Source organism: Gopherus evgoodei, chromosome 9 (assembly GCF_007399415.2).
Source record: "Gopherus evgoodei ecotype Sinaloan lineage chromosome 9, rGopEvg1_v1.p, whole genome shotgun sequence".
NCBI classification, from domain to species: domain Eukaryota; kingdom Metazoa; phylum Chordata; order Testudines; family Testudinidae; genus Gopherus; species Gopherus evgoodei.
In genome coordinates this window covers 87,329,503-87,355,798 of record NC_044330.1, presented here as the reverse complement: position 1 = coordinate 87,355,798, position 26,296 = coordinate 87,329,503, and the positions used below count along the sequence as shown (strand labels likewise).

At 43.2% G+C, this 26,296-nt stretch overlaps 1 protein-coding gene across 3 annotated transcripts in view; it reads right to left on the bottom strand.

Moving 5' to 3' along the window:
- Positions 1 to 13,494: 13,494 nt before the first annotated feature.
- The window catches only part of LOC115657414 (vascular endothelial growth factor receptor kdr-like), a 176,628-nt gene continuing 163,826 nt past the window's right edge, over positions 13,495 to 26,296 (bottom strand). For 2 of the 3 annotated variants that reach the window (XM_030575231.1, XM_030575232.1), the window contains exon 30: positions 13,595 to 15,350. In XM_030575231.1, coding sequence (XP_030431091.1) covers positions 15,146 to 15,350 — 205 coding nt within the window. In that variant the 3' untranslated portion in view covers positions 13,595 to 15,145. Of the gene's footprint in view, positions 13,506 to 13,594; positions 15,351 to 26,296 lie in introns of those variants that run through there. The other variant, XR_004001972.1, reaches the window with a different exon arrangement.

The following is a 26,296-nucleotide window of genomic DNA, read 5'->3' as shown; positions in this document are numbered from 1 at the left end:
TAGTGCACCATTGAATGTCAGAAGGCCTTGGTTGCCAGGATCTTTGCACTGTGCAATCTCATTGTTTGAGACTGTGGGCAGACTTTCTAGGGGCTAGTGTCCATTGTTGTCCTGCAGCCTCAAACTGCCCTTTTCTTGTTAGTGTGCCTTCTGGAGGGCTTGGTTTGGGTTGTTCTTTCTGATCTGTTGCACTCTGGGTTGTTACTGACTCTTCCATGTTGGCCTGGAGATCACAACTCACCGCCTGAAGGTTCTCATAGACTCATAGACTCATAGGTCAGAAGGGACCAATATGATCATCTAGTCTGACCTCCTGCACAAGGCAGGCCACAGAACCCCACCCATCCACTTTTATAACAACCCCTAACCCAGGACTGAGTTATTGAAATCCTCAAAATTGGTTTGAAGACCTCAAGCTGCAGAGAATCCACCAGCAAGCGACCCATGCCCCACGCTGCAGGGGAAGGCGAAAAACCTCCAGGGCCCCTGCCAATCCGCCCTGGAGGAAAATTCCTTCCCGACCCCAAATATGGCGATCAGCTAAACCCTGAGCATGTGGGCAAAACTCACCAGCCAGCATCCAAGAAGGAATTCTCTGCAGTAACTCAGTTCCTTTCCTGCAGCTGATGTGCCCCAGATTCCCGAGAGCTCTGTAAGCCCTAAGCAATGAGGCTTTTTAGGGTACATCTACACAGGGATAAAAGACCCATGGCATGGCTGTGGTTGGCCCAGGTCAGCTGACTCGGGTTCATGGGGCTCGGGCTCTGGGCTGAAAAATTTCTGTGTAGATGGTTGGGCTTGGGCTGGAGGGAGCCTGAGCTCTGCGACCCTCCACCCTCACAGAGTCCTAGAGCTCAGTCTCCAGTCAGATCCCAAATGTCTACACATCAGTTTTTCAGCCTGGAGCCCAAGCCCCATGAACCCGAGTCAGCTGACCTGGGCCAGCCATGTTTTTTTTATTGCTGTCTAGAGGTTCCCTCAGTCATGCCTATATTGCAGAGTTATGCACACAGCACTGTTCAAATGTCCAGAGTCCTGTCCAAGCATGCACTGGACCAATGTGAAATCTGGGAAGAATTCTCTGTGGAGAAAGTCTCCTCTTCGGCTTTTCCAAAGTCCTGAACAGGATGTTACAATTGGCAGGTATATTTCCATGCCTTAGGCAGTGAGAGCAGGGACAGCAGCTATTGCAAGTTCCTTTTATTTCCTATGTAATGTAGGTTGTTTTGTTTGTTTTTTTAAGACCCAGCCTGGGCCAGTATTATCACTCCCTGCCTTCTTGTTAATATGATGGCCAAGAGATGTGCCTGCATGGTGCATGACAATGTAGGAGATCCGAGGTTAGTCCTTCACTCACTGTTGACCTAAGAGTAAACAACATGTAGCCAGCTGTGTGTAAGCACATGGTGTGATGGAAGTTCCGTGCTCATAATATATTCATCCCATGGTGCACTTGCGGTTATGCATTTGAGTTGTTGTGATGGGTGGTTTTATTTCTTAGGTATGAGTTACTTATGCATTCAACTATCTTTACCCACAAGACAGTCTGTAAAAGTTAAGGAGTGTTGACTGGCAGGCCAGATTTGTACCAAGGCCTATTGATGAACCAAACTCCAAGATGCTTTGAGAATGCTGTTAAACTGTAGGATGTAGAAAATGCCAGATTCTTAAAACTTTTGGCTGGTACCTGTTGTTTGTTTTCCTAAGTGATTTTTGCAAGGAATGTACTAATCACAAACAAACAGAAATATATCTGTAATGTACTAACAAAATAAGTGTATGAATAACCTTCTACTCTACTCCATGCAGTGAGGATGAAGTTGCACTAATTCGTTTCTTTCTCTGCTGTCGTTGAGAACGGAGGGCTGCTCATTTCCTGCATTCTGGCAGCAGTGTGGTACCAGCCTGCATATTTGCATACATTCTTCTGTACCATCCTTTAAGTACATTTCAATACCATGCATACTAAAGCAAAAAACCCTCAGAGGAGGTGTCTCAGGACGCTTGCCTTTTGCCTTCGCTTGAAGTCAAAGGGCTTGTTATAGCAAATTGGGGGAGAAGGGCCCACACTGGGAAGGACACTTCTACTTGTTCATTTCAGGTGGCACAGTTTCCTTTAATCTGTGTCACTCCTGTTCCATGAGCTTTGGTTGGAGACACACTTGGAGCGTGAATTCACCTGAGGTCCAGTTTGAAACATACCTTGTAGAAATGCAAGTGGGCTAGCCGCACAGTAATGCCAGGCAGCAGTGCCATGAGGAAGAGTGGGTTGTAATCTGTCTGAAGGCAGCAGGATTTAACAGGGTACTTGACACAAGCAAACTAACAAAATGTAACAGCTCCACCATCTCTCTTCTCCTGGAACCCCTTCCTATGCTGCTGCAAGTGTTCTAAACTACATCTTTCATTTCAGCCCTGTTGCTCTGTTCAGTCAGCGTTAGGTAAAACACAATGTGATGACTTGAGGCACAGGAGAGAGTTTCTCTGGATTAAAACTGTGCCATGCCCTCACTCTCCTTTTGATCTTTCCCAGATGGTCTTTTCTCCAAGATACCTTCAGTGGGCTGCAGGGGAATTCCCATGGTTACAGATGCTAATAGAAAAAGGTGAACAGGGTTTTCCCGCCTCATCGGGTCAGGATGCATTTCCCTCTGGTTATCATGTGGCAGTAGTTTTTTTTAAAAGTTGAGAGCTGCTCCTTTGGTATGTCTCATCCATCATCGTCACACTCCACTGCTGAGCACAAAAGGCTTTCCACTCCAAATCGCACTGGCTCTGCCCGCCCCAGTCACTTAGGGGTCTCTGTATCCAGATTTAGTTTCACAAGTGTCTCTAATGGGACTTACTGTCACCAATTATTTCATCTTCTCCTATCGCTTCACAGTGAATATTAAATAAGACCCATGTATGTTGCTTGTTTGGCTTCAGCCTGTTTTAGCTTTGGTTAAAAAATCAGAACCCTGCATGCATCATATTGGGCTAACTCTCCCAAGACCTCTACTGGGTTCCCGCTCCCTTTTTCCCTGCCAGCTCTCTGCCCTCTTCCTTGCCCTCTGGCTCTTCTAGGCATTCTCACCCTTTCTCAACAGTTACCTAGCAATCTGTAATGCTCCCATAACCTAGCAGTTTGCTTCCTGACTCCTTCCATGTTGACCATCCCTATGATGTTTACCCAGACCTCTTCCATTCTTTCCCTGCTGATCTCATTTTGCTTCTTGGCTGCTGCTTCTCCATCTATAGCCTCTTTTAATGTACTGCTGGCCCTTTTCTGTGCTACAGAAGATCCGATGCCTCTTCACCACTATTCTATGCTACTTTAGATCTTCACTGCCCTCACAGCCTTCATATTCTCCACTGACTCTCAAGGCCCGTCCTAGATCTCTTTGGTGGTCCTTCAGGCATGTGTCCACAACCTCATTTCGCTAACCTAAGCCCACTGTTTTCACATTCTCTGCGCTCACATTTGGCAGGCGAAATCCATTTGAAGGTACCTAAAGGTATGTGACACTTCAAGATTAGACTGTGCACTCTGGGCGCGAGGGGAAGAAAACCATGGAAGGTATCAGGAATGCCCCAGTTCCCCAGTGTTGCATGCCCCACTCTGCAGTCTCAAACAATCAGTTGTGTGAGGTACAGTCACCTATTCCCTAATAGATGATCCCCCCTCCATCCTCTTGAGGAAGTCACTAATTAATCCACCCTGTGGGAAATCCCATCCCTGCCTCTGAAGCTCGCGATCAGTTTATTCCTATGCATGTGGGCAAGAATCGCTAGTGTTAAACAATCAAGCCTGTTCTTATTGCAAGGTACCATGGGAATCTATGTAACTATCCACATTTTTTCTTGAATTCTGCTGGGAGGGTGGTGGATGGGGTTATAATTTTCAGCCCCTGCAGGTGATGGCAAACGGTGACTGCCGTATAGGCCAAAGTGTAATTCTTCTAGCTTGTCTGGCCCCTTGAGTCCTTACCACTTTGTATGCGGAATATGCAACTCCTGCTACCAGGGCTGGCTCCAGGCACCAGCAAAGGAAGCAGGTGCTTGGGGCAGCCAATGGAAAGGGGCGGCACATCTGGGTCTTTGGCGGCAATTTGGCGGCGGGTCCCTCAGTCCCTCTCTTCCTCTTTGAGCTGCCGCCAAAGTGCCGCCGAAGAGGAAGAGGGAGCAAAGGACCCATTGCCGCCGAAGCATGAAGCGGCGCGATTGAGCTGCCGTCAAAGTGACGCCGATTGGCGGGTTTTTTTTTCTTCTCCACTTGGATTGGCAAAAAAGTTGGAGCTGGCCCTGCCTGCTACATTAAGCACCATCAGAAATCACCTGGTATTATTCATACTTTGCATCACTAGAGGAAGTGATCTTGAAACAGGAGACAGATGCAGATAAATGCTCTTAACTCCCTACCAAAATCATTGGCCTCTTGTAATTCCTCAAAGCAATTCTGCTATGTATTCTCTTAGTGGCAAATATGAAAACCTAATGCAAAAAATCACCCTGCAGGGAGGGTGCAGGCCTCTTGAAAAAGGGCTGGATTAGCCTTGATTGAAATAAAACTTTATGAACTTCAGAGCAAACGAGAATTTCTGAAATTCATTACTGTCCAACTGTGCCACCCTTGAAATCAGTGGGATGACGTAAGGAGAAAGGGACTGTTCAACATGAGTAAGGGTGGCACAATGTGGCCCTTAGTGAACAAAGAGTTTGACATACTTGGGCAGCTATATCTTGCATGAGTCCAGGGGAAACTACTAGGTGTTCTTTACATAGGGATGCTCTGTTCTTGAATGTCTTCTACACCAACAGGCTTTCACGGTAACATCAACCATAGATGTTCTTGTGTCTCCTGGTTGTGGTTTCAGAGAAAAACGGGCATATTGGGTTGGACAGTGCAAAGTCTATTCCTCTCCTGGTTTGTATTGGTGTTCCCCTGCAAGCTCCTGTTACTGTTATAGGGATCTGGTACAGCAGTGAAGGTGCAGGTATCAGAAAACAATAACTGCCTTACCCACAGTACAGCAGGGACTAGATGTACTGCATAGGCAATGTGTTCTGTAGAGGAAGGGGCAGTGCTTGTCAGATTGCCATTGTTCCTTGAAATCTTCAGGCCTGTCCTATTCATTACAGGCCAAGTAAATAATCCTGAACGAACAAAATCATGGCTCAGCATCATGGCACAACAGCATTGCAACTTCACTGACAACATTGTCACTCAGCAACACTCTGTTAGCCCAGGGTGATGCTGTGTCAATAGGTGGCAATATAATGGCCTGCTCCATCAGTGCAATAGCAACTGTCAACATGCACCATAGATTCCAACCCATGAGTTAGGGTTAGCTCATTGTAACAGCTGTAAGCCAATCATGACAATCAGAATCAGAGCCAAACTATCCCAGTGTTTGGAGTGATGGTTTGGGGTTAGCCCACTTTCCTCGCTGCCTGATGTGAGCACAGGTGCTAGAGCTAGAGGTGTGGGGGGAGCTGCCGCACCCCCTGGCTTGAAGTGGTTTCCATCATATCCAGGGTTTACAGTTTGATTCCATGGCTCTCAGCGCCCCCACTATAAACATTGTTCCGGCACCCTAGGATGGGAGGCTGCTAAGTCACATTACTCTTTCTCTCACCCTCACAACATGCCGGTGGCTTCCTGCCTGCCTCAGTAGCTCTAGGAGAAAGGGAGTGGGAGAAGTGATTGCAGATGTTCTGTGAGAGACAGGCAGAAAGACTGTTACCTCAGTGTAGCGCATCAATGTTTCCCATCTGCTCTCCTTGCCTTACCCCTGGTTGTCTTTGTTGGCTGTGCTCGCTGCTAAGACAACTTGTGACATTCTTGCTTGGGGCATAAACAGTGGAGGACAGGATTTGAAAAATATACATGAATAAAAGGTCAAGTCTCTCCCAGGAAAGAATGAAGTTCTCATTTCTTTTAATGCATAGTTATGAAAAGCAAATTAACCTTTGGATGCTTGAGGAATTCATTTTGACAATAGCATGGCTTAAAAATAAACAGGCACTACTCCAAGCAGTGTGTCCAAAGATGCCCCAATTTATTCTTCTGCTGATCCAGTCATTGTCTCGGCAGATCGGAATATATAGTTCTGGCTTATAAAGGTCATGCTGGCATTGCTCATCTGGTGCAGCCTAGAGGGGCAGAGGGCCCAGCACTGGGTCTGGGACCTGCAGAGGTAAAAATCTCCATTTATTTCAATGGGGAAATGGAGGCTGCTTTGTGTTATTGACTTTGTTCATCTTAAATCCGCTGCCAGATTTGAAAGTCTTCTCCTGCAACATTCTGGGGCGTAGGGGGAACCAAAAAAAGAGAAGAAAATATGTGTGTCAATTCAAAAAGGCAGAGGGTGTATCCATTCCTGGCCTAGCTCAGAGACTGTGCATAGTTAACAGCTGAGTTGTCCCCACTCTCCATCACTACTGACGTGATGCAGTAAGGACCCCAGAATCACCTGCAGGGACTGCTTCCATGTTTGACTTTAGGCTTGGCACAAAGATTATGGAGACTGACAACAAAGACTTGGCCTTTGAGGATATTGCAACAGGAAAAGCCATTATGACCAGGTGACACAGTTAGTAAATTTGGTAGCATGTAGGTGATGTAAATGGTGTAACTGAACACAAAATGATATAATTTACGTGCCAAGGGAAGGAAGAATGGGTAGTAGCAAGAAAAACACAGCCAAAAGAAGATATAAGATAAAGCAATTTCCAAGTCCACTTAGGGATGAATTTGACGCCTTGAGACTGTTATCATGATGGGAGCAGGATCAGCCCTTGTGTGCCTGCATTCCCTCCCTTTGTGCAAATGATTGATTCCTGTTTTCTAAAATATCCTCTCTTGCTGTAGGTCCAGTGCTTCCTGCTGCCTTGGCTCCTCTAATCAGATGCTGCCAGCAGATTTTATTCTTGTCTTAGCAGGGCTTCAGCATCGCTCTATATCCTTCCAGTCACCTTCCTTTGGTTTTGTTTCTCTCTGTTTTGTAACAACTCTGCATTTTTCTTTGGACTTTCAACTAAAATCAGTCTGGTGAAATCAATAAAAGTGCACACACAAAAAAGGAGGGGGGGGAGAATAAATAGAGCAGAGTTCCAGACTAAATTCCAGTGAATTCCTTGAAGAATTGGGTGCCCTGGCTCAACTTCCTCTAGGCCAGTGGTTCCCAAACTTGGTTCATGGCTTGTTCAGGGGAAGACACTTTGTTTACCTGAGTGCCCGCAGGTATGGCTGCTTGGAGCTCCCAGCGGCAGCGATTCACCATTCCTGGCCTATGGGAGCTGCAGAAAGTGGCATGGGCCGGGCCACCACTTCCCACAGCTCCCATTGACTGGAAGCGGCGAACTGCAGCCACTGGGAGCTGTGAGTGGCCGTTTCTGTGGATGCTTCAGGTAAACAAAGCGTCTCGTGGCTCGCCAGGGGCTTACCCGGAACAAGCCACAAACCAAGTTTGGGAACCACTACTCTAGGCTAAATAAAGCCAGATACTTCAAATGTGAGGAGTATTTTCTTTCAGTAACCTCTGAATGACATATTTATTATTAAGACAAGATAGGTGGGTAATATATTTCATATTTATTTATTAATGTTTATTATTATTTAAATTGACCCTACTTGGGCCTTGAAACTGAGACCCCTCTTTCTAAAACCATGAGATGCTAACACTTGAACTAAAGAAGTAAGTCTGCTAGCTGGATGGAGTAGCAGACTGATTTTCTCTTATGTGGGCCAGCCACTAAAGGAGGCCAAAGAGTCAGGTATTCCTAGTATGGGTTTTGTACATTTTTTTTTTTTTTTTACAGTGTGCTAGGTGCCTCTCATAACAGGTGATCTGATGTGATTCTACCTTGAGGCACTTACAAGCTAGTTAGGAACCGACAAAAATAAATGCATCCTTTTGAATCTATGTGGGGGCCACCTCCTTTGTGTCACTTTGTGAAGAAAGTTCTACATACCGAGGAGATGTACAGCCCAGTTCACAGGGACCAAGGACCAAGGACTTCTCTTTCATTGTATTCTGTTTCATGGAAGCAAAAGACAGTTTACTGGGAGAAGAGCTCAAATCCCTTTAGTCCTTGTCTTGTGCTTTACCCACAAGACTATTCTTCCTTAAGGCCAGTGCTGCCCCTTAGCATGTGCAGCCCCAGGCACGTGTTTCCTCTGTTGCTATCTGGAGCAGGCTCTGCCTAAGGCAAGGCAAAATCAGGCACCTTGCAAAAGTTTAGCTGCAGTCAATGCATAATACCAGGCAATCAATAAATTATGTTATGAGCTAAAAGTGAATCAAACCAAGTTAATTTTCTATATTTTCTTTCTGCTGTTTGATACATTAGCTTCATACAGGAGGAGGTTCTATATTGCCTAGCAAAATTACACATGAGTGATGCATTATATAAGCCACTAAAGCATTTCATAGTTTACAGTGGAAGAGTGTTCCTGCTCATTATATGAATGAGAAGAGACTGTTGCATTTCGCATGACATGTATAATTTAGACACATTTAGTTCCAGGACTATTTGGAACAAGGGATGGAGAGAAACTTTAAAAGGTTCCAAGTGACCGAGTGCTCTGGAGTTTTCCAAACCCAACCGTCTAGTGCAAGACCATGCCAGCTTTTAAAGTGCACAAATAGAGAAATATCTCTGGAACACAATGGATTTCTAATTAAATCCTTTGTGTGGAAAAAGAAACAGAAATGAATCTTGGCCAGTCTGTCTGAAACGGGCAGATGTTCCTTAGCTGAAAAGCTATCAAAGATAGTTCAGCCAACAATCGTTAACCATACCACTGAAAATGGACAGGAGACATTAGAAGCTGTGAATGGAGGAATCTTACCAAATGTCAAGGCAAACGACCTCATGTCATTTGAAGCTTTTTCTTGAATGTTTATATGTATATATAAAGAAAAAGCTTCAAATGACATGAGGTCGTTTGCCCTGACGTTTGGTAAGATTTGTCTATGTTTCACATCTTGTTTTTGTACATTTTAGAACCTGTCTGTAAGCGAGGTGTTCCAGATTCAGGAAAGAGCTCAGCATTTCAGTGGTCCAACTTCAGTTCAGCTGGGGAGTCAACTTTTGAGCGTCTTTGATGTTTGTTAGAAAATATGAATTGGAATTAGAGCTCTTTTGCAAAGCAGCTGTTTAAATAAAGGGAAAAACATCTTTGGGAAATGCTAAGCCATGTCTAAAGAAACCCCAAATGACACCATGTTCTGCAGTTGACATGAGCTCTTTGTCACACAGCCCAGTGTCACACATTTGAGTCTTGACGAGCAGACAGCCATGCAGCCATGTTCAGCAAAACTCGTAAGCCTGTGCTTAACTTTCAGTCCCACTGAAGTCAGTGAGGTTTAAACATGTGCTTAAGTGCTTTGGTGAATTAGGGGTCTTATTGAGGGGCATAGCTTCAATCCCACAAAGACTTAAGTTTAAGTATTTGAATAGTCCTATTGATTTGTTTGTAGGATCAGAGCCTTCGTATCTATCGAGCTGTAGTTATCAGCTGCCAGTGTCTCTACTACACTGTGGTGTGATCATGTCAGATCTGTGGATTTATACTAGTGTGACTAAGATCAGAATCTGGCCAAGCATTTTCCCAGCATCATGAGCCTTTTAAGCAAATATGGCCGTTAGACATCTTTGAGCTGTTACAATGTGGCAGGTTTATGTCCTAACCTTTGAAGGCCATGAAGCAATTAATGCAAATTCCACTCCCTGTAAAACCTCTGAAAACACTGTTGCTTTATTTATGTATATTATGCTTCAAGGACAACTTCACACAAGACAACAGATGACACAAAGGAGTCCCGGGCTATATAAATATAGAATCATTTTATTTTAATTTGGTTAATAGATACAATACAATTTTTGACTACGTAAGAAAGCGGAGTTTTCAGTGCATACATTCTTCAGCCAGACAGGGGCAGGGCACCCAGACATTTCATAGTGATTTGAGTAATATCATGGCACTTGCTTAGTTTATTTTCCTTAACTCCACAGTTATTGGGCTTTCCCAGCTTTCATTAACAGCTTTGACAACTCAAGGTCTAAGGAAAAATGAATTGAATAATAAGGCTGAGCTGGCTCTTGTGAAACAGGATTAACAGGCAGGCAAAGATACTCTTTGGTCCCTGCATTCCATTCTAGTCTGTGTGAGTAACCATATCTTTTAAGGCATCATATTTGGTTGGCATGCCAATGAGCTTTTGCAGTCCAGCTAGGAACTGGGACTTTTTGTTCTTCTACACAATATGGAAACAACACTTGGTACAAACAAACCAGAGCTGTGGTCAAACAAGGGAAATTCATACCTCCTCTCTTGTTCTCTCCTTCCAATTAATTTTAAGAAGGCCCTGTGGTTGAGTTCAGAATTGCATAATCTCCTACAGATCTAGTGCTTTGTAGCATCCTATCTTGTTATGGACATTTTGCTGATGATGTTTCATCAGAAGCGTTTTATTCCATGAGATTGCCCCATTGGGGCTTGGGAGCTAGAAACCATTAATCAAGACCTCACCCTTGTAATTGTATTAAAAGCTGATAACACTTCCCAGGTAAGATGGGATGTGACAAGACAGTGCCACTGCTGAAGATGAAATGTTACTGAGAAGATTTATGTCTTAAGCTTTTGACTACCTGGTTACAGAGTAAAGTGCCAGCGAACACTCTCCACAATACACAGGAAGCAGAGAAGAAGTGATAAAGTGCCAGGGCCATTTGACTGCCCAACAGAGTCACAAGAAAGAGCAGTGTTCACATTAGAGAGAGATCCAAACTGTGGTGTTTGGAGATATTTAGATTTGGTCCTCAGTATGGATCCAAATGTAACAGGGAGTCTAGATTTAATGTCCTCATTTGAGCCTACTACAGAGAAAGGCCTGAGCCATGAGATTTTCATTTTGATTGGAGGTGCCCTAGTACCCAGGGGAGGGGAGATGGGTCCAGTGTCTGAGTTTGGGCCCTCCAGCTGGTTAAGATAAAGTGAAAGAGGCAAAGAGTGATCAAAGCGTCTGAAGAAGACAGGAGAGACAAATAGATTTCAGCTATAAATCCACCAAATTTTAGCTTGCTGGAGAAGCTGGGTATTTAAATGCCCAGAAGAGAAGAAACATATTTTGTTCAGGGACATGCTACCGGGACAGTTTCTGATAGAGATAAAAAAGCCACAGTCCCCAAATCTAGCCAATGTAGGAAGTCTTAGGATGGGAAAAGGTTAAAGTTGAAGGTGAAAAAAAAGAGACCTGTTTAGCTATCTAGTCAATCCCCAGCAAGTACAGGATACCTGGGCAATATCAGACTGAAACCAGTTGTACACTTGATCTTAGCCAAAAGGCAGAGAAGAAGCTACTGGGAGAAACCAGGAGGGAGGCTATACATGATCTGAACTTTCCATGAAATTAAATATTAAGATATATGGATAGTAAGAAAAAGGAGGAACCAGGGAATATAGATGTCAAGAAACACCAGAATAATAAGATGGTTATGGACCCCAATGAGGTACTTATCCTCGGCCTCTTATCTGACCCCAGGGTTCATCAGGGGAGATTCTTGCCCCTGAATGGTCAGAGTCTCTTTCCCTGATACTTGGTGTTGCTAGGGAAAAACAGAAAGGGAAAGCACCATAAAAAGCCCAACAGGTTTACACTGATTAATAACAATTGTCATTAAACTGAATCAGATTAGAAAGGCAGGTGACCAACTGCCCTCTGGAGTCAAATAGGAATCCCTGAGAAGTCTGAAAAATCAAACATTACATCACTTAGCAATTTGGCCTCCTCTCTTCCTCCTGCCAGTAGATCAGCCTTGAGTTAGACTAGAACCTGTGAAAATCCCTCCCTTTTACCTTGAGCTGCACTGCTGATGCCTGCAGGAATGTCACAAGCCCACCAGATTCCTCTTGCTCCCTGTTTTCTAACTGAAGCTACGTAACAAAGGGAATAAAGGAGAGCCAAAGATGCTAACAGCCAAAAGGAGAGTCACTATAAACTCGAAATGGGAGGGGACTGTAAAGCAAGCCTGGCCCGCAAGCATTAGTGAAATGTTTAGTAAAGATACTTAACTCTCTTACGTCAGGGGATCTCCATCTCTCTCTTGACTAAAATGTTACAAACATAATCATATAGAGGAATTGCTATATTTGCCTCTACTGGGTAAACTATATACACCAATGTAAGGAAAGAACAATAATTAAATTAAGGGAGGAGAGGAAAGTACAAACAAAATATTAGTAAATAAAATACAAGACACATACATGAATAATACTTGTCAGGTAATAGTTCAGCTGGTTGGATTTACCATGAAGAAGAGAAGAAACTTCCACTCAAATAAAAGTTGAAAACACATTTGTCCAAACCTTGGTCATTTGCAGTTTTGTTCTGGACACTTCTTAAGTGCTTTGAGGCTGACATAAAGGAACCAAACCCTCCCACCCTCAGATAGGGGTTGTTGTCCTGGTTCTGATGAACTAGGCATCTGGCATGGCTAGCCCTAGATGTCTCCTGATCCTTGAATCACAGAGGGGTCCTCAATTTTTAGAGGCCCATCCATGGACCCAGTGATTAAGATGGGTAGAATTTTGCAGATCTCAAGGAGAGTGCCCCGGCCTGCATTTCTGTGTTCTCATATGACATAAAAACAACTGTGATGGATGTTGGCTAAAAGCCGTAATAAGACTCTAGATGCAGTGCCCCCTTAACTACAGGCACTCCCTTGGTTCCACTTGGAACACAACCCCTGCATCCCTTTGGTTTCACAAAAGCCTCTGCAAATTGTGTTCTGAATAAAGGGGAAGGGAAAAGATGCTGAGTTTTCTTGGAAGCAGCTAATTAGCACAGCAGTGTTTCCAATTTTATTTAAAAAATGGAGAGCACATTTATATACTTGACACTGTTATTTTTTCCCTAGGCCTCCTTATACTTAGGATTTGCAAGCAAAAGTTTTTTACACACTGTAATTTTCACAAGTTTGAGAGCAATGTAGAACAGCAAAAACTGTCTCACATTGACATGTTAATGCTAGACCAAGCAGAGTTATATATTAGAGACATTTTTTTCCATTTGTCTTGTGAATAAATGATCTGCAAACCAAGTGCTTTATTATTTGACCAGCTCTACAGATGCTCAATTTAATATTCACTGAACAACTGATGAAAAGAGCTTTTTGTCACTCTTTAGATAAATTATTCCCCAATAGGCTTCTCTCATTATTTGACCAGCTCTAGTTAACACATAGTTATTACAATACAAAGAAGTGCAAAAATGACAATAAAGCAATTACAGATTAAGACTTCCCAGCAGATCAACTAGGAACAAGGGGGACTCATCCTTGTGAATTACTGCAGATCCCCTTTTTTAAATGGGAGCTTGCATGCTTTTTTCCAGACGAATTCAGGAACTAAAGAGAACCATGATTACAATCTGAGGATCCCCCATTTCAAATGTTTTACCATTCACAGTGAAGAGGGTGCTGGGCTTGGGATTTTTGTTTTGTTTTTCTGTTTTCCCCTGTGATAATACCTGAGTCTTCTTTCATGCTTATTTCAATGTTATCAGGTCTACCTAGTAATTTGAAAATGATTCCAATGTTCTGAGAGCACTATGCTGGAGGAGTTAGGATCACATTGTTTGCCAGGTGCCTTTTCTTCTTTCGATTTGTGATCATTTAAAAAGATCTATCCTCTCAAGGAAAGAGGTGATTGCTAATGCCAGACCTAAGAAGGGAATGGAGGCGTTTCCTAGGCCTTGGAAAAGTCCCCAGAGAGAAAATTAATGTAAAGCTCCTTTTTCCAGGTTATAATTTAGGAGGTTACAGGCTTGACTGTCAATGAGCATCTTTCTCAGCCTTGCTTTAGACTTGAGACCCTAGATGCTTTACTCCTGCCTAAATTTTTAATGTCAGCTGAGATTACTTCACAGTGCATTAAATTACAAGGATTACTTGCTTACTTGTGAGGTTGCTGCAAGGAGGAGATGGGTGTGCATGCTGGCAAACCTACAATTCCCCTGCTGTACATAGCATGTGGGGGGTGAGGGGCAGGTCACTTTGAATTTCTCATCTGTGTAGATTCATGATCCAGCCAGGCCTGACTGCAAAAAGCTTTGATTTACTTGCTTAGGGTATTACATACCACAGTAGCAAGGTGGTCAGGCTGCATGGGCTCCAGAAGTACAAACCTAAATGTCAGATTGCTCCTAGTGTGGTATAGGTTGGTATTCCAAAAATCAAACTGTTTGGCATCAGTAGTGGAATCTAGGGGAAGTGCTTTCTATAAAGATATGTGTCCAGAAGTTAAACAGAAAAATTGTGTTAAACTGTTGGTGTCCCAGTGGCATATGGCCTGCATTGAGTGCACACACACGGGAAAATGTATTTATCTAAATTTATAAAGTCCTTATCCAAAAACCTGCTGAACAATCAGTATAAAATAATTCACTAAAATAAATTGTTGTTCCTACAAAGGAAAAACCTAGGGAAATAGATGAGCTATGTAGTGTGCCCAGAATGCAACCAAATCCAGGCTTTCTACAGGTACTCAGAGTACCCATGCTCTGTGTATGTTGTATAGTTTTAAGGACGGATCCCAGAAGATGTACAAACATCATTAGAATACCAACCCTAAGCAAAACAATTTGGATATTTCAAATACATTTTGGGAGGGATAATGAGATTCCCCATGTTTTTAAAATAACGTACGCTTTCAAAATCCATATATCAGTGTTTGGGGCTACAGTTCTTAACTGATCCCCATACAGCATCTGAGCATATAATCCTTGCAGGGTCTACGTATGGCCAGCAGAATCAATCCTGTGGCACCCATCTCCGTGACTCTTGTATGGAATCAGCAAAAAGGGATTGAAATACCTTGCACATCTGCAATTGCTACTGAGCAATCCAGTGTGGGGAGTAAGGAGTGGGGAGCAATTTTGGGCTGCAACTCCTATTTTTGATTCTGGTATGTTAACTTGATAAGCTGAAACATACCTTTTAAGGTAGCTGCTCTTTACGGGTTTCCATTCATAGCAGGGACACTCTCAGTTTCCTTCTCCTCTTTTTACCCTAGTCCTTTTAAACAGCCTGTATAAATGGTGGAGGCATGTGAGAATCCAGCATTGCTGAAAGAGGTGCAGAGATTGAACTGGTCTGATTACACTGGAGGGGCAGAATAGTGGATGACGGAGTTGTAGTCGGGAGGTGGGCTGTGGCATTCCAGGTTTGGATCCATGGGCAGGAGAACTGAGTCTTCCAGGGTGAAGTCCATGGTGTCCTCATCTATCTGTATTGCTGGCTGGTATTTCACAATCTCATGCTCTGATAACATGGATTCTTTGCTCTTACTGACAGCTCGCTGCCTGTTTAAAACAAAGACAAACAATCCAATATTCAGACCCTTTCCTTATAAAGCTTTGCTCTTATCTGTCATTGGCCTAGTATCTGTCTTTTCAGGATCTCAAAATGCATTACTGAACTGATCCTCACAGCACCCCAGTCAGACAGGTAACTATTATCCCCATTTTACAGATGGGGGGACTGAGTTTGTGACGTGCTCAAGGTCGCTCAGAGATTCAATAGCAGGGCTGGGAATAATACCTAGGGGTCCCTATACCCTATCTCTTTCACTCACCACGAACCACCCTCCAATGTACTGTATGTATCTTGGTTATAAATGCTCCTGTCATTGTTCAGGGAATGTGACATTTTGAAAGTAGAATCCTGATCTATGGTTTTTCTTTAAGTACAGTAAAAACTGGGATTAATGAATAATCTATGACACACTTCGATTTATAACAATGTGGAGAGCAAGAGTGCACTTTACGTTCACTGTAGAGCAAATCTCTCTCACACACATACCTTGTAACTTTTTAAAACTACAGAACAGTCTTTCAACTAAATTGCATGATGCCCAAACTAGTGTCCTGCAACTGGTGCTATTCAAGAGACCTCGGTTTGATTCCCAGCTGCCTTCTTTTACTCTAGAGCAGTGGTTCTCAACCTATTTACCATTGTGGGCCACATATGTGGCTCACAATGTGTTATGTGGTCTGTATCCAATACTACCTGTATGGCCCTGAGGATGTCACATGGGCCACAGTTCTGTGCTGACTGGGGCCACAGGTTGAGAACTACTGCTCTAGGTGATGATGTGGGGAAAGAAACAATTTAAGTTGCTAAATAGCAACACTTATTGGTAGAACTAGGAGAACTCCAAAGGGAGTGTGGACCAGTCTTCATCAGATGCCATCACATGGTGGCTTTGAAGAGAGGTTTACTTAAACCCAAGAAAGGTAATTATATGCAACCTCATAAATAATATTTTGCTCATCTATAACATCTTCTACCTGAGGAAGTCAAAGCATCTCTGTGGAGGAGATTTGGATAATTCAGAAATGGTGGTGATAAAGATCCAGATCTGGAGGTGGTTCTCTGAAATTGTCCACTGTTGTTAGAACTCTATAACTAACTGATCTGAATCTCTCTGCAATAATCCATAATCACAAACTGACTCTGATCACAGCATTGCTTGTGTCTCACTTCAAAATGATTCCTGAACATGCTAAGGAGAGTATAAAGTCAACCAGTTATATAGTGCTCAGACAGTAGGGAGAATACATATCATGCGTACATGTAAATACAATAACTCCTTACTTAATGTTGCAGTTATGTTCCTGAAAAATGTGACTTTAAGCAAAAAGATTTTAAACAAATCTAATTTCCCCATAAGGATTAACATAAACGGGGGTGTTAGGTTCCAGGGAATTTTTTTTCACCAGACAAAAGACTATATGATACACACACACACACACACACACACACACACACACACACACACACACACACACACACACACACACAGAGTGTATGTTTTAAACAAACAATTTAATACTGTTCGCAGCTATGATGATTGTGAAGCTTGGTTGAGGTGGTGAAGTTAGAGGGTGGAAGACAGTGGGATATTCCCCAGCGAATGCCTTACTGCTAAATGATGAACTAGCATTCGTCTGAGCCCTCAAGGGTTAACACGTTGTTGTTAATGTAGCCTCACACTCTACAAGGCAGCACAAATGGAGGGAGGGGAGACAGCATGGCAGATAGAGACAGAGACACACATCCTGTGTGTGTGTGAGAGAGATGCACATTGCCCTTTTAAGTATGCTGACCGCACTCTTAAGTACATTGCCTTTTTAAGTAGATCAGCAAGTTGAGACTGCAGCTGCTGGCAGCAAGCGCCCTCCATCCTGAGCCCTGTCGTGTGCCTCTCCCCCCCAACTCTATGGAGATGGGGTAAGCAGGGGCAGGAGCAGGGGGGGCAGGGGACATTCTGACATTAGCACCTCTCTTCCCCTCCCAGTCCTGCACAGCAAGCAGGAGGCTCCTGGGAGCAGTCCAAGGCACAGGGCAGGAGCAGCACATGGCAGTGGGGGGAGGGACAGCTGAACTGCCGGCAATTGATAGCCTGCTGGGCGACTGCCGCACAGGGAACTTAGGGGTGCGGGGAGCTGATGGGGGGGCCACCAGCCCACCCTGGTTCCAAGCCTCAACCAGCTAGCTCCAATGGGCTGCTCTTTCTGCAAGCGGTGGACAAAGCAGGCGGCTGCCAACCAATGTTATAAGGGAGCATTGCACAACTTTAAACGAGCATGTTCCCTAATTGATCAGCAACGTAACAATGAAACAACATTAACTGGGAAGACTTTAAGTGAGGAGTTACGGTAGTTACTTTCTAATGGCCTTGAAACAGAAACAGTCTTCCGAGAGGAGATTTGACTATTTATTATTATTTTATCTAGATTGCTGTAATGCATAGTGAGCCTGGTCATATTCCCGGGCCACGTAAGTGCTAGATACAGTACAAACACAGAACAGGAAGAAAGTCCCTGGCCCAAGAATCTTACAATCCAAGCATAAGAGACAGGGCAACAGATACACACAACAAACAGAGGGACTGCAAGGAAACAATGAGATAAAACTGGTCAGTATGAAAAGCTCTGCTCACTGCACACCAGCTGTTTAATCACTGGTGCATGTTTTTGTAGGTATCGTGGTAGAGGAAAATATTGACTGCAGCATAATGAGTCAGCCTACCTCAGACCTAGCACTCCTTCCCATTTGCTAAACAGGGTATGGCTGATTGAGGGTGGAGGTGTGACCCTGCTTTATAGAATCATAGAAATGTAGGGCTGAAAGGGATGTGAAGAGCTTGAGGCAGGATTAAGTCAATTTAGAACGTCCCTGACAGGTGTTTGTCCAGCCTGTTCTTAAAAACCTCCAATGATGAGGCTTCTACAAACTCCCTTGCAAGCCTACTCCAGAACTTAACTATTCTAGTTAGAAAGTTTTTCCTAATATCTAATCTAAATCTCCCTTGCTGCAAATTAAACCCATTACTTCTTGATCTACCTTCAGTGAACATGGAGAATAATCCTCTTTATAACAACCCTTAACATATTTGGAGACTGTTCTCAGGTCCTCTTCTGTCTTCTTTTCTCAAGTCTCAACATGCTGTCTTTTTTAAACTTTCCTCACAGGTCAGGTTTCCTGAGACTTTTATAATTTTTGTTTCTCTCCTCTGGACTCGTTCCAATTTGTCCACAGCTTTCTTAAAGTGTGGCACCTAGAACAGGACAGAGTACTCCTGCTGAGGCCTCACCAGTGCCAGGTAGAGTGGAACAGTTACTGCCTGTCTCAGATATGGTTTTCCTGCCAGTACACCCTTAGTATGACATTAGCCTTTTTCGCAACTGCATCACCTTGTTGGCTCACATTCAACCTTTTCCGCAGCTGAGCAGATTTCACCACTGTTTTCCCGCTTAAGTGTTTATGGTCTAGAACACTTGGTTGAAAACCAGATCAGCAGGAGATTCAGTTGGTGCAGTGATTAGGTCACTAGTGGAGGACTTGGGGGACCTGGGTTTAAGTCCCTATTGTGCCCAACATTTCCTGTGTAACAATGAGTTCAGTTCCCTATCTAGTAAAAATTGAGATAATTGTACTTCCATGCTTCACAGGCTGAATTCATTAAAACTTGTAAGGTCTCTTCTTGTACTATGGTAATGGAGACTATTTAAATATCTAAGATAGCTAGACATAGCCCAGATTTTAACAGAGAGATTGCTCCTGGGGACAACACTCATAATATTCCTATTTTTCATTCCTTGTTGTCCTCATTCTTCCTATGCATTTGTTGCCTTCCCTCACTGGTTTCAGGACAGAAAATGTCTTTTTTTTCCAGAAAGGGAGCTAATGTTGCTCAATACGTTCTGGTACGATAACCTTAGACTATCTGGTCTCTGGCCTTGGAATCCTGAGCCTGGAATTGAAGTTCACTGCGAGCTGCAGATGTCACCAGCCTGGCTAGTAGAATTAGTATTGGTGTTTTCATTGTAAATGTTAATTATTCTGGAGAGGTGGAGGCAGGCATGTCTGGTGTATTGTATTGGCTCAGGTAATGTATCGTTTTATGTGTATGTGCACCAGCCAGTTTTGAGTCATTCAGTCTTGTAATTCTCCATTGTTTGGGGAGTTTTGTGTGTGTGTTGGATGATACTTTGCATATGCCAATCTATAAAGTCATTCCAAGTCAGTAGCACTTGAGATGCTGAGCCAAATTCAGCCATCATATGAACTGGTGCAACTGCCTTCGACTTCAGTGGGAGATGCGCCATTTTACAGCAGGGCCTATTTTGATCCAATGTGGTTGTCCTCCCCAAAATGTAAGTACCTCCTGCTCAAACCCAAGACAGGAAAATGAAACCATGATTCCTGCATGTTGATGCAGAAATATAACCACTAGGATGCTTCTTGCATCTCTTCAATAAACTCCAGTTCTGAGACTTCCATGGTACAGAGAAGTAAACTGTGCAGGCAAACTCCACTGTGCTGGCCTCTTAGATCTGGACTAGAAGTTGAACCCAAATTCCTTGCATGGCAATGCAGATCACTACTCACTAGGTTGCCTCTCATGGCTGAAATAAACTATAACCCTGAGAGTACCAGCAATGTGACAGTCTGTTATTATCAAAATCTAAATTCTCTTCTTTCTCATTGTCCAGAGGAAAACACCAGTGGGAATTTCTTCAAAATGCCATACACTTGGTAGCTTTTCCGTCCCCTCTCGTTAGATAGATTCTCCCTCTGGAATAAGCGGCAAAACTGTCTCTCTGCTCTACTGTTTATTTATGTACTTTTCTTTTATTACCTAGCCCTGTTGACTCTTGTCAGCTGACTCCACAGACATTAAAGTCGTCAATGGAGACAAGGAGAAGCACGAAAGTATCTGTTTAACTTGGCCCAGGGCCTGTGTGCCTTGGATTGCTAGATAAAAGAAATTTTATCGGGGTTTAGTTTGGCCACACAATGAGAAACTTTCAGACCCTTGTTGGCTTCCACCAAGTGTTCTCCTTCTGTTTCTGTCCCCTCTAGGGCAGATGACTACTCTGGGAATGGCTCTGTCTGTCACCTAAATCACACTGATGTTTGAAGAGAGACTTGAACAGTGACATTTAATATTTGCTCCCAAGCCAGAGAGATGATGAGTTTGATCCAAAGTGACTTCTTTGATTAACCGTCTATGGCAAATTGAAATGCAATTAACTTTCAAAAATGTTCCTTTCATACAAAATGTATGTCCTAAATTAAAACAATCCAGGGGTCTTTACATTTTACCTTTTAATGCTCTAGAATGAAATGTCAGTAAATATAGTCTTTTCTTGCTCAGCAGCAGGGAAATGTACATATGCTTGGAATATATATCGTGGTGGTAAGCTGCAGCTTCCTTGTTCTAACTGTCCTTGAAATCTCATTTGCTACATAGAAACTGCCACATAGGATCAGACAGTTGGTCCATCTAGTCTGGCATTCTGCCTTCAGCAGTGGCCAGTACCCAATGCTTCAGAGGAAAGCAAAAGCCCTCTTATAATTACGCTCCTAGTCAATTGTGCAATGTTGCATAGGAGGGAAAAATCCTTCCTGAGTCACACAGGTGAATAGTTTAAGGCCCAGCACATGATGAGATTCAATTGCCCATAGTATTATGTAGGTACGAATGTTAATAATGGCTTATACAATGACCTAATCCTGTTAAAATCCAGCCACAGTATTTACCTCAGTGAATTCCACAGGTTGATCTTCTTCTGCCTAAAGAAGTATTTTCCTTTATTGATTCTGCCTTCACTAACCTTTACTTTTAAATTACCTCTCCTCATATGAAAGAAGAGAGTAGAAAGAAGGAACTGGTTCGTTTTCACTATGCCCTTCATAATACTGAATGTCTCAATCAAATCCAGGGGTTTATATGTGTGGGGAGGGTGAGTTTCACCTGAAATACATTTTGAAATTGGCCCAAGACAGTAACATCTTATACAGGGACCAATGCAAAAATCCTTGAATTTGTGTCTGCAGGAATTTGTAACATTTGGGGGGGAAGAAATCTGAACATTGCAATTTCCACACTCAGAACACACGAAAAATGCCACTTTTGTCAGGTGCAAGTTTGTATTCAGTGCTAGTTGGGGAAACTCCTGGTTCACACTCATGTGATACACTTGTGAGACTGTGCCTACCTCACATTACACTCTCAGTTCTGGGCTCCTCTGCTCCAGGAAGATGGCTACAAACTGGAGAGTTTCAGTGTAGAGCAACAAAAATGATTAAGGCACTGGAACAATTAACTTATGAAGGAAGATTAGAAGAAAGCAAATATAGAGCTTGGCTAACCAGTGACTCAGGGGGACATGCTAATCACCTACAAGTCTTTGCCTTCAGGCTTTCTTTCTACAGTGCCCATACCCTGGTGCCTAAGCCGTCTTTGTAAATTGTAAATACCAACAGAGGGAGTTTATAGGTTTGGACCAAGTATGTATAATTACAGGCCTGTCTACTCTATTAGTAGAAACTTGTCAGAGGACCATACTACAAAACACTTGTGTCTCATCCCAATTACAATACAGTTAAAATTTGTAGCGAGGATGGGAGCTTAACGAGATTAATACTAGGTCATATGACTTGACAAAAGACTTGAATAAGTCTAGTTTAGCTTGGTAATGTGACATGATTAAAATATGGTTAGGTCCCTCCACACTGCAGATTTTTACTATATTCTACCTGGGTTTCCTGTCATGGTGAAGATGGGCCTTGAAAGTAGTGGGATGAAATGAAGCAAAGGAAAATTTAAGTTGAATATCAGGAAATGTTTCCTAACAGTGAATGTATTAGGTTGGGCAGGGAGGTGGGGGAGGCTGTGCAGAATATACTATAAGAGACAGTCTTGCGTTAGCTACAAGGAAGTGGACTAGATGACTTAATAGGTCTCTTCCATCTCACTCTTCTGCGAACCATTGATTCTCGCTTGAAGGTAAATAACTATTAAAACATCTCAAGAACTGGAAGCTCATTACTGGGGCTGTTTATTTTTCTGTAAGAGGGAGTCGGTTTCTAATGGCCTAAAGCTCAGTTAGGAATGCATGAGTGAGACTGTAAGAGTATTTCTTAGGGGCAGGAGACAACAGAGCTCTAAATAAGTGAGGACTCCCCAGGCTTCAGGTAGAACACTCCTTCCCAGTGTTGTGGAGCTGCTCACCTTGCTCTACCCAAGCACCTAGTCTTAACCAGGTAGGTCTCTCTGGCCCTTAAAAATCCTGGATGTGATCAGAGGCCTTGTTCAAGGAAAGACAAGCAACTGAGCTATGCAGCGGCAAGTCTACCAATTTGTGCCTGATGCTTATCTCTTGTAATAATAATGAGAAGTCAACTGTGGAGCCATCTGATAGCTTTTATAGGGACGTATGGAGACACTTTTCCAGAGTAATAGTAGGTATTATGCTTGATCTTAGCTCTATTTCATTGAAAAAATACCAGAGGCTTTAATCACTAAGGTTGTTTTTTCTCTAATAGTTGTGAGTCTGATTCAGAATTTGCTTCGATGAATCTGCAGTGAGTACCATGCAGTAGAAATCCAATACTGCTTTCCTTCTGGCAGGATCAATATGTCACTGGTCAAGTGGCAGAGGAATTTGAAGCGTTACGGTTAAAAATTCATTCTTTTGAAACATTCACAAGGTACCTATATATAGGCTGGACAATAACCAAATGCAAAACAAAGCTAAAAGGGAGCCACAAAAGGACCAATTCACCACTGGAATAAGTGATTGCAGCTGTTTTGGCGTCAGTGGAGTTGTGCCTGATTATGCCAGTGATGAATTTGGCCCAATCATCTGAAATATACAATCAACCCAAATGAAAAACTCTGGCACAGGTTCCCCCACACCCAGGATGGTCAATTCCCACTGAACACAAGGAATAGAGGGTTGAGAGGCAGTGCAGCATACCATAATGAGAACAGGAACCAAGAATACATTAGTTCTAGGGACTCTTGCCACTGCATCACTGTGTGACCTTGGACAAATTACTTAAACCAAAATTTTCACTGATTCTGAGTGCTGCAAATTTTGGACAGACACAGTCTGGGTCCTTGTGCTAGGTGCTGTACAAACATAGAGATAGGTATAGTCACTACCCCCAAGAACGTATGTACTAGTAACAAAAAGAAAAGTCTTCAGCTGTAATCATATACATCAGCCTGGAGCAACCTTATCTCCAACCTCTATTCACTTGAAAACAGGATGTAGCAATAGGAATTCTGACTGACCCTTCTGAGCCACTTTCTCTGGGTGAGTAGTGACCGCAGAGCATGGAAGATCCCAGGGCTGTATATGAAAGCCTTAGTTGTGCAGCTGTGTCTCTAAGGCTACATCTACACTACAAGCTACGGGTGTGATTCCAAGGTCAACAAAAGCTATCCTGAGTATATATAGTAGTGTAGTCATGGTAGCATGGGCGACAGCAGTGCTGTCTTAGCCATGCCGACTGTGTACCCACAGGGTTTGGAAGAGTTTGTCCTCAGCTCAGCTAAGCTATGCTGCTGCTGCCTGTGCTACCAAGACTACACGACTATTCATACTCAAGCTAGTTCTCATTGAGCTAGTGTGACTGTGTTTACGCGAGCTGGGAATCACATCCCCAGCCTGGAGCGTAGATGTGGCCTAAGGGTCACCTTTTCCTACAGTCTTTCCCCAGACACATCATATCTGAACAGGAATGCTAGATGCTGCCAAGCGTGATTGTTTGGTTTGAATCCTGTGCACTGAGATTGCCTTAGACCCAATCCAGCTCGGGCAAAGGCACAGCCCTCAGCGACGTGAGCTGGAAGCTGCCTCTCGGTATCTGCAGCACATCAGCTGAGACCCAGTCAGTTGGTGTCAGGGTGCTCAGCCAAGATTAGCCTGAATAATTGTTTCAGAGCAACCGAGCATAATTAGATCAGACAAAAAAAAAAAACCCAAACAAACCCCACACTCAAGCAAAAGCCAGGCCTACTATAGATCTTCATAATAACTTGATTAAAGAGTCTCCAAGAGGATTTTAAGGCAGTGCTTGGTGCTGGCATGTTAATGTTACAAGATAAAACCTGACACACTATCCTCATGGTGATGTCCTACACTTCCTCAAATGCTGATTTAGATGCAGTCTCTCTTTTGCTCTCATAAAGCCAACGTAAAGTGCTTCTGACTTCAGAAATAGTTATTACTTGTCTAACAGGATTCCCAGGCCCAAGGTATCAGATTCAGCCTCAGTAAACTCTTGACACCAGCAAGGAGTGCAGCCAACTTTTCAACTTGACAGAGCAAGCGAATGCAAGACAAATAAACAGTGAGATTTAGGCAAAAAATAATAAATGCAGCCACCCTGGTTTAGAAAACATGCTAAGCCTTTGAAAGCTTTTGGGTAAGAAGAGGATGACTGTTTCAAATGGGTCCAGGGTAAATGTTTTTGATAGAGAGAGATACACAATTAACAAGGGTGACATTATCTCCCCAGCTAAACTAACACTCTTCTCTGACCTCTCCAAGCCATTTGGAGAATATTACAAGTGCTTCTCAGGGATGTTTTTCAAGTTACGGGAGTGTGAGATCAAGGCATGACATGTCCTGAAATGAAAGGACGCCAAGACCTTCCATAATTAATATCTAAATGAATGTATCACTTGGGCCACAGAGATTCTGCAAGATGGTTTCAAAAAAGAGTCTGGCAAAAGGGTCTTCTCAGCTGGGGTGAACTGAATGGAAAAACAGGCCAAGGACAAACACTCCTCTGTCTGCCATGAGATTGCTGTAGTCCTGAAAATGAGGTGGGGATGGATGCTGCTTGCTGCAGGCCTTGGCTCTAGATTAGATTTCTATTCAAATGCCCATGTGTGGACTGGCTGGCACAGGAAGTACCAGGTGTACAGTTATGAATAGAATACCCCAAAAGATATGGATTTAGAAGACCAGATTTCCAGCTTGGAATATTTAATAGGAGCATATATTAAATGAAGTCAATGGAATTAAACCAACTGACACTAACTCAGGATCTGGTCCCGTGTTCAAAGTTTTATTTGAGGCTTGAACCTCTACAGAGCTGAGCTGGAAATCTCACAAGAACAAACTCACTCCTGGGGTATCTAGTGTGTCTGCTTCGGAATGGCAATGCCATTATAGAGCAGCCTGGCATGTGGGAATTCAGTGCTTCTGCTGAAAACCTGAAGGGACAGTAAAGAAAAATCCACCAGCTGCTCATCTGAACAATTCTGAATCTCAGAAACAAAAAAGGTTCATTCAGACATGATTCTAAAAAATGAGCAAATATCATCAGGGGAGGGAGGGTGTTTTATTTGAATCAGTGTACCCACCCCTAATGTGCATGTAGGCAAAGAACTTTGTGAGGATGCCTGCTGTCCTTAATTCTCCCACCGTCCTGCAGAATGAATTCTGCTGAACACACTGAGTTCCTTTCCTGCAGGACAAGTGGAATTTGAAAGCTTACCTCAGTTCAGCAAGAATAACATGAGCCTGCTCTGTAACTTTTATCACATATCACAGACTGAGTCTACTCCCCCAAACGATAATGGGGAATTCATGGAGCGCAAGTGTGAAAAGCCAAGACAAGCTTCCATCACCCTTCCTCTCTGTCTGTCAGGAGCAAGTCAGTAGCCTCTCTCAATTACTGACTTGCACTCTGATTGTGCACACTCCGAAATGAGCCTGCTAATGCTATACAGAAGCAGTGCAAACTTCTCCCAATATACCACACCTCACAAAGAAGGTCAACTGTGTTCTGTGGGGAATTGTGGAAAATACCATTGTGGAAAAGCCATGTTGAATTTAACAAGAAGAAGCCAAGTCAACAGGGTTCTAAATGTCTTAGATACTACGGTGATAGGTCTTACAGAAAACTCCAAGCAGTTTGGTTGAAATTTATTGTA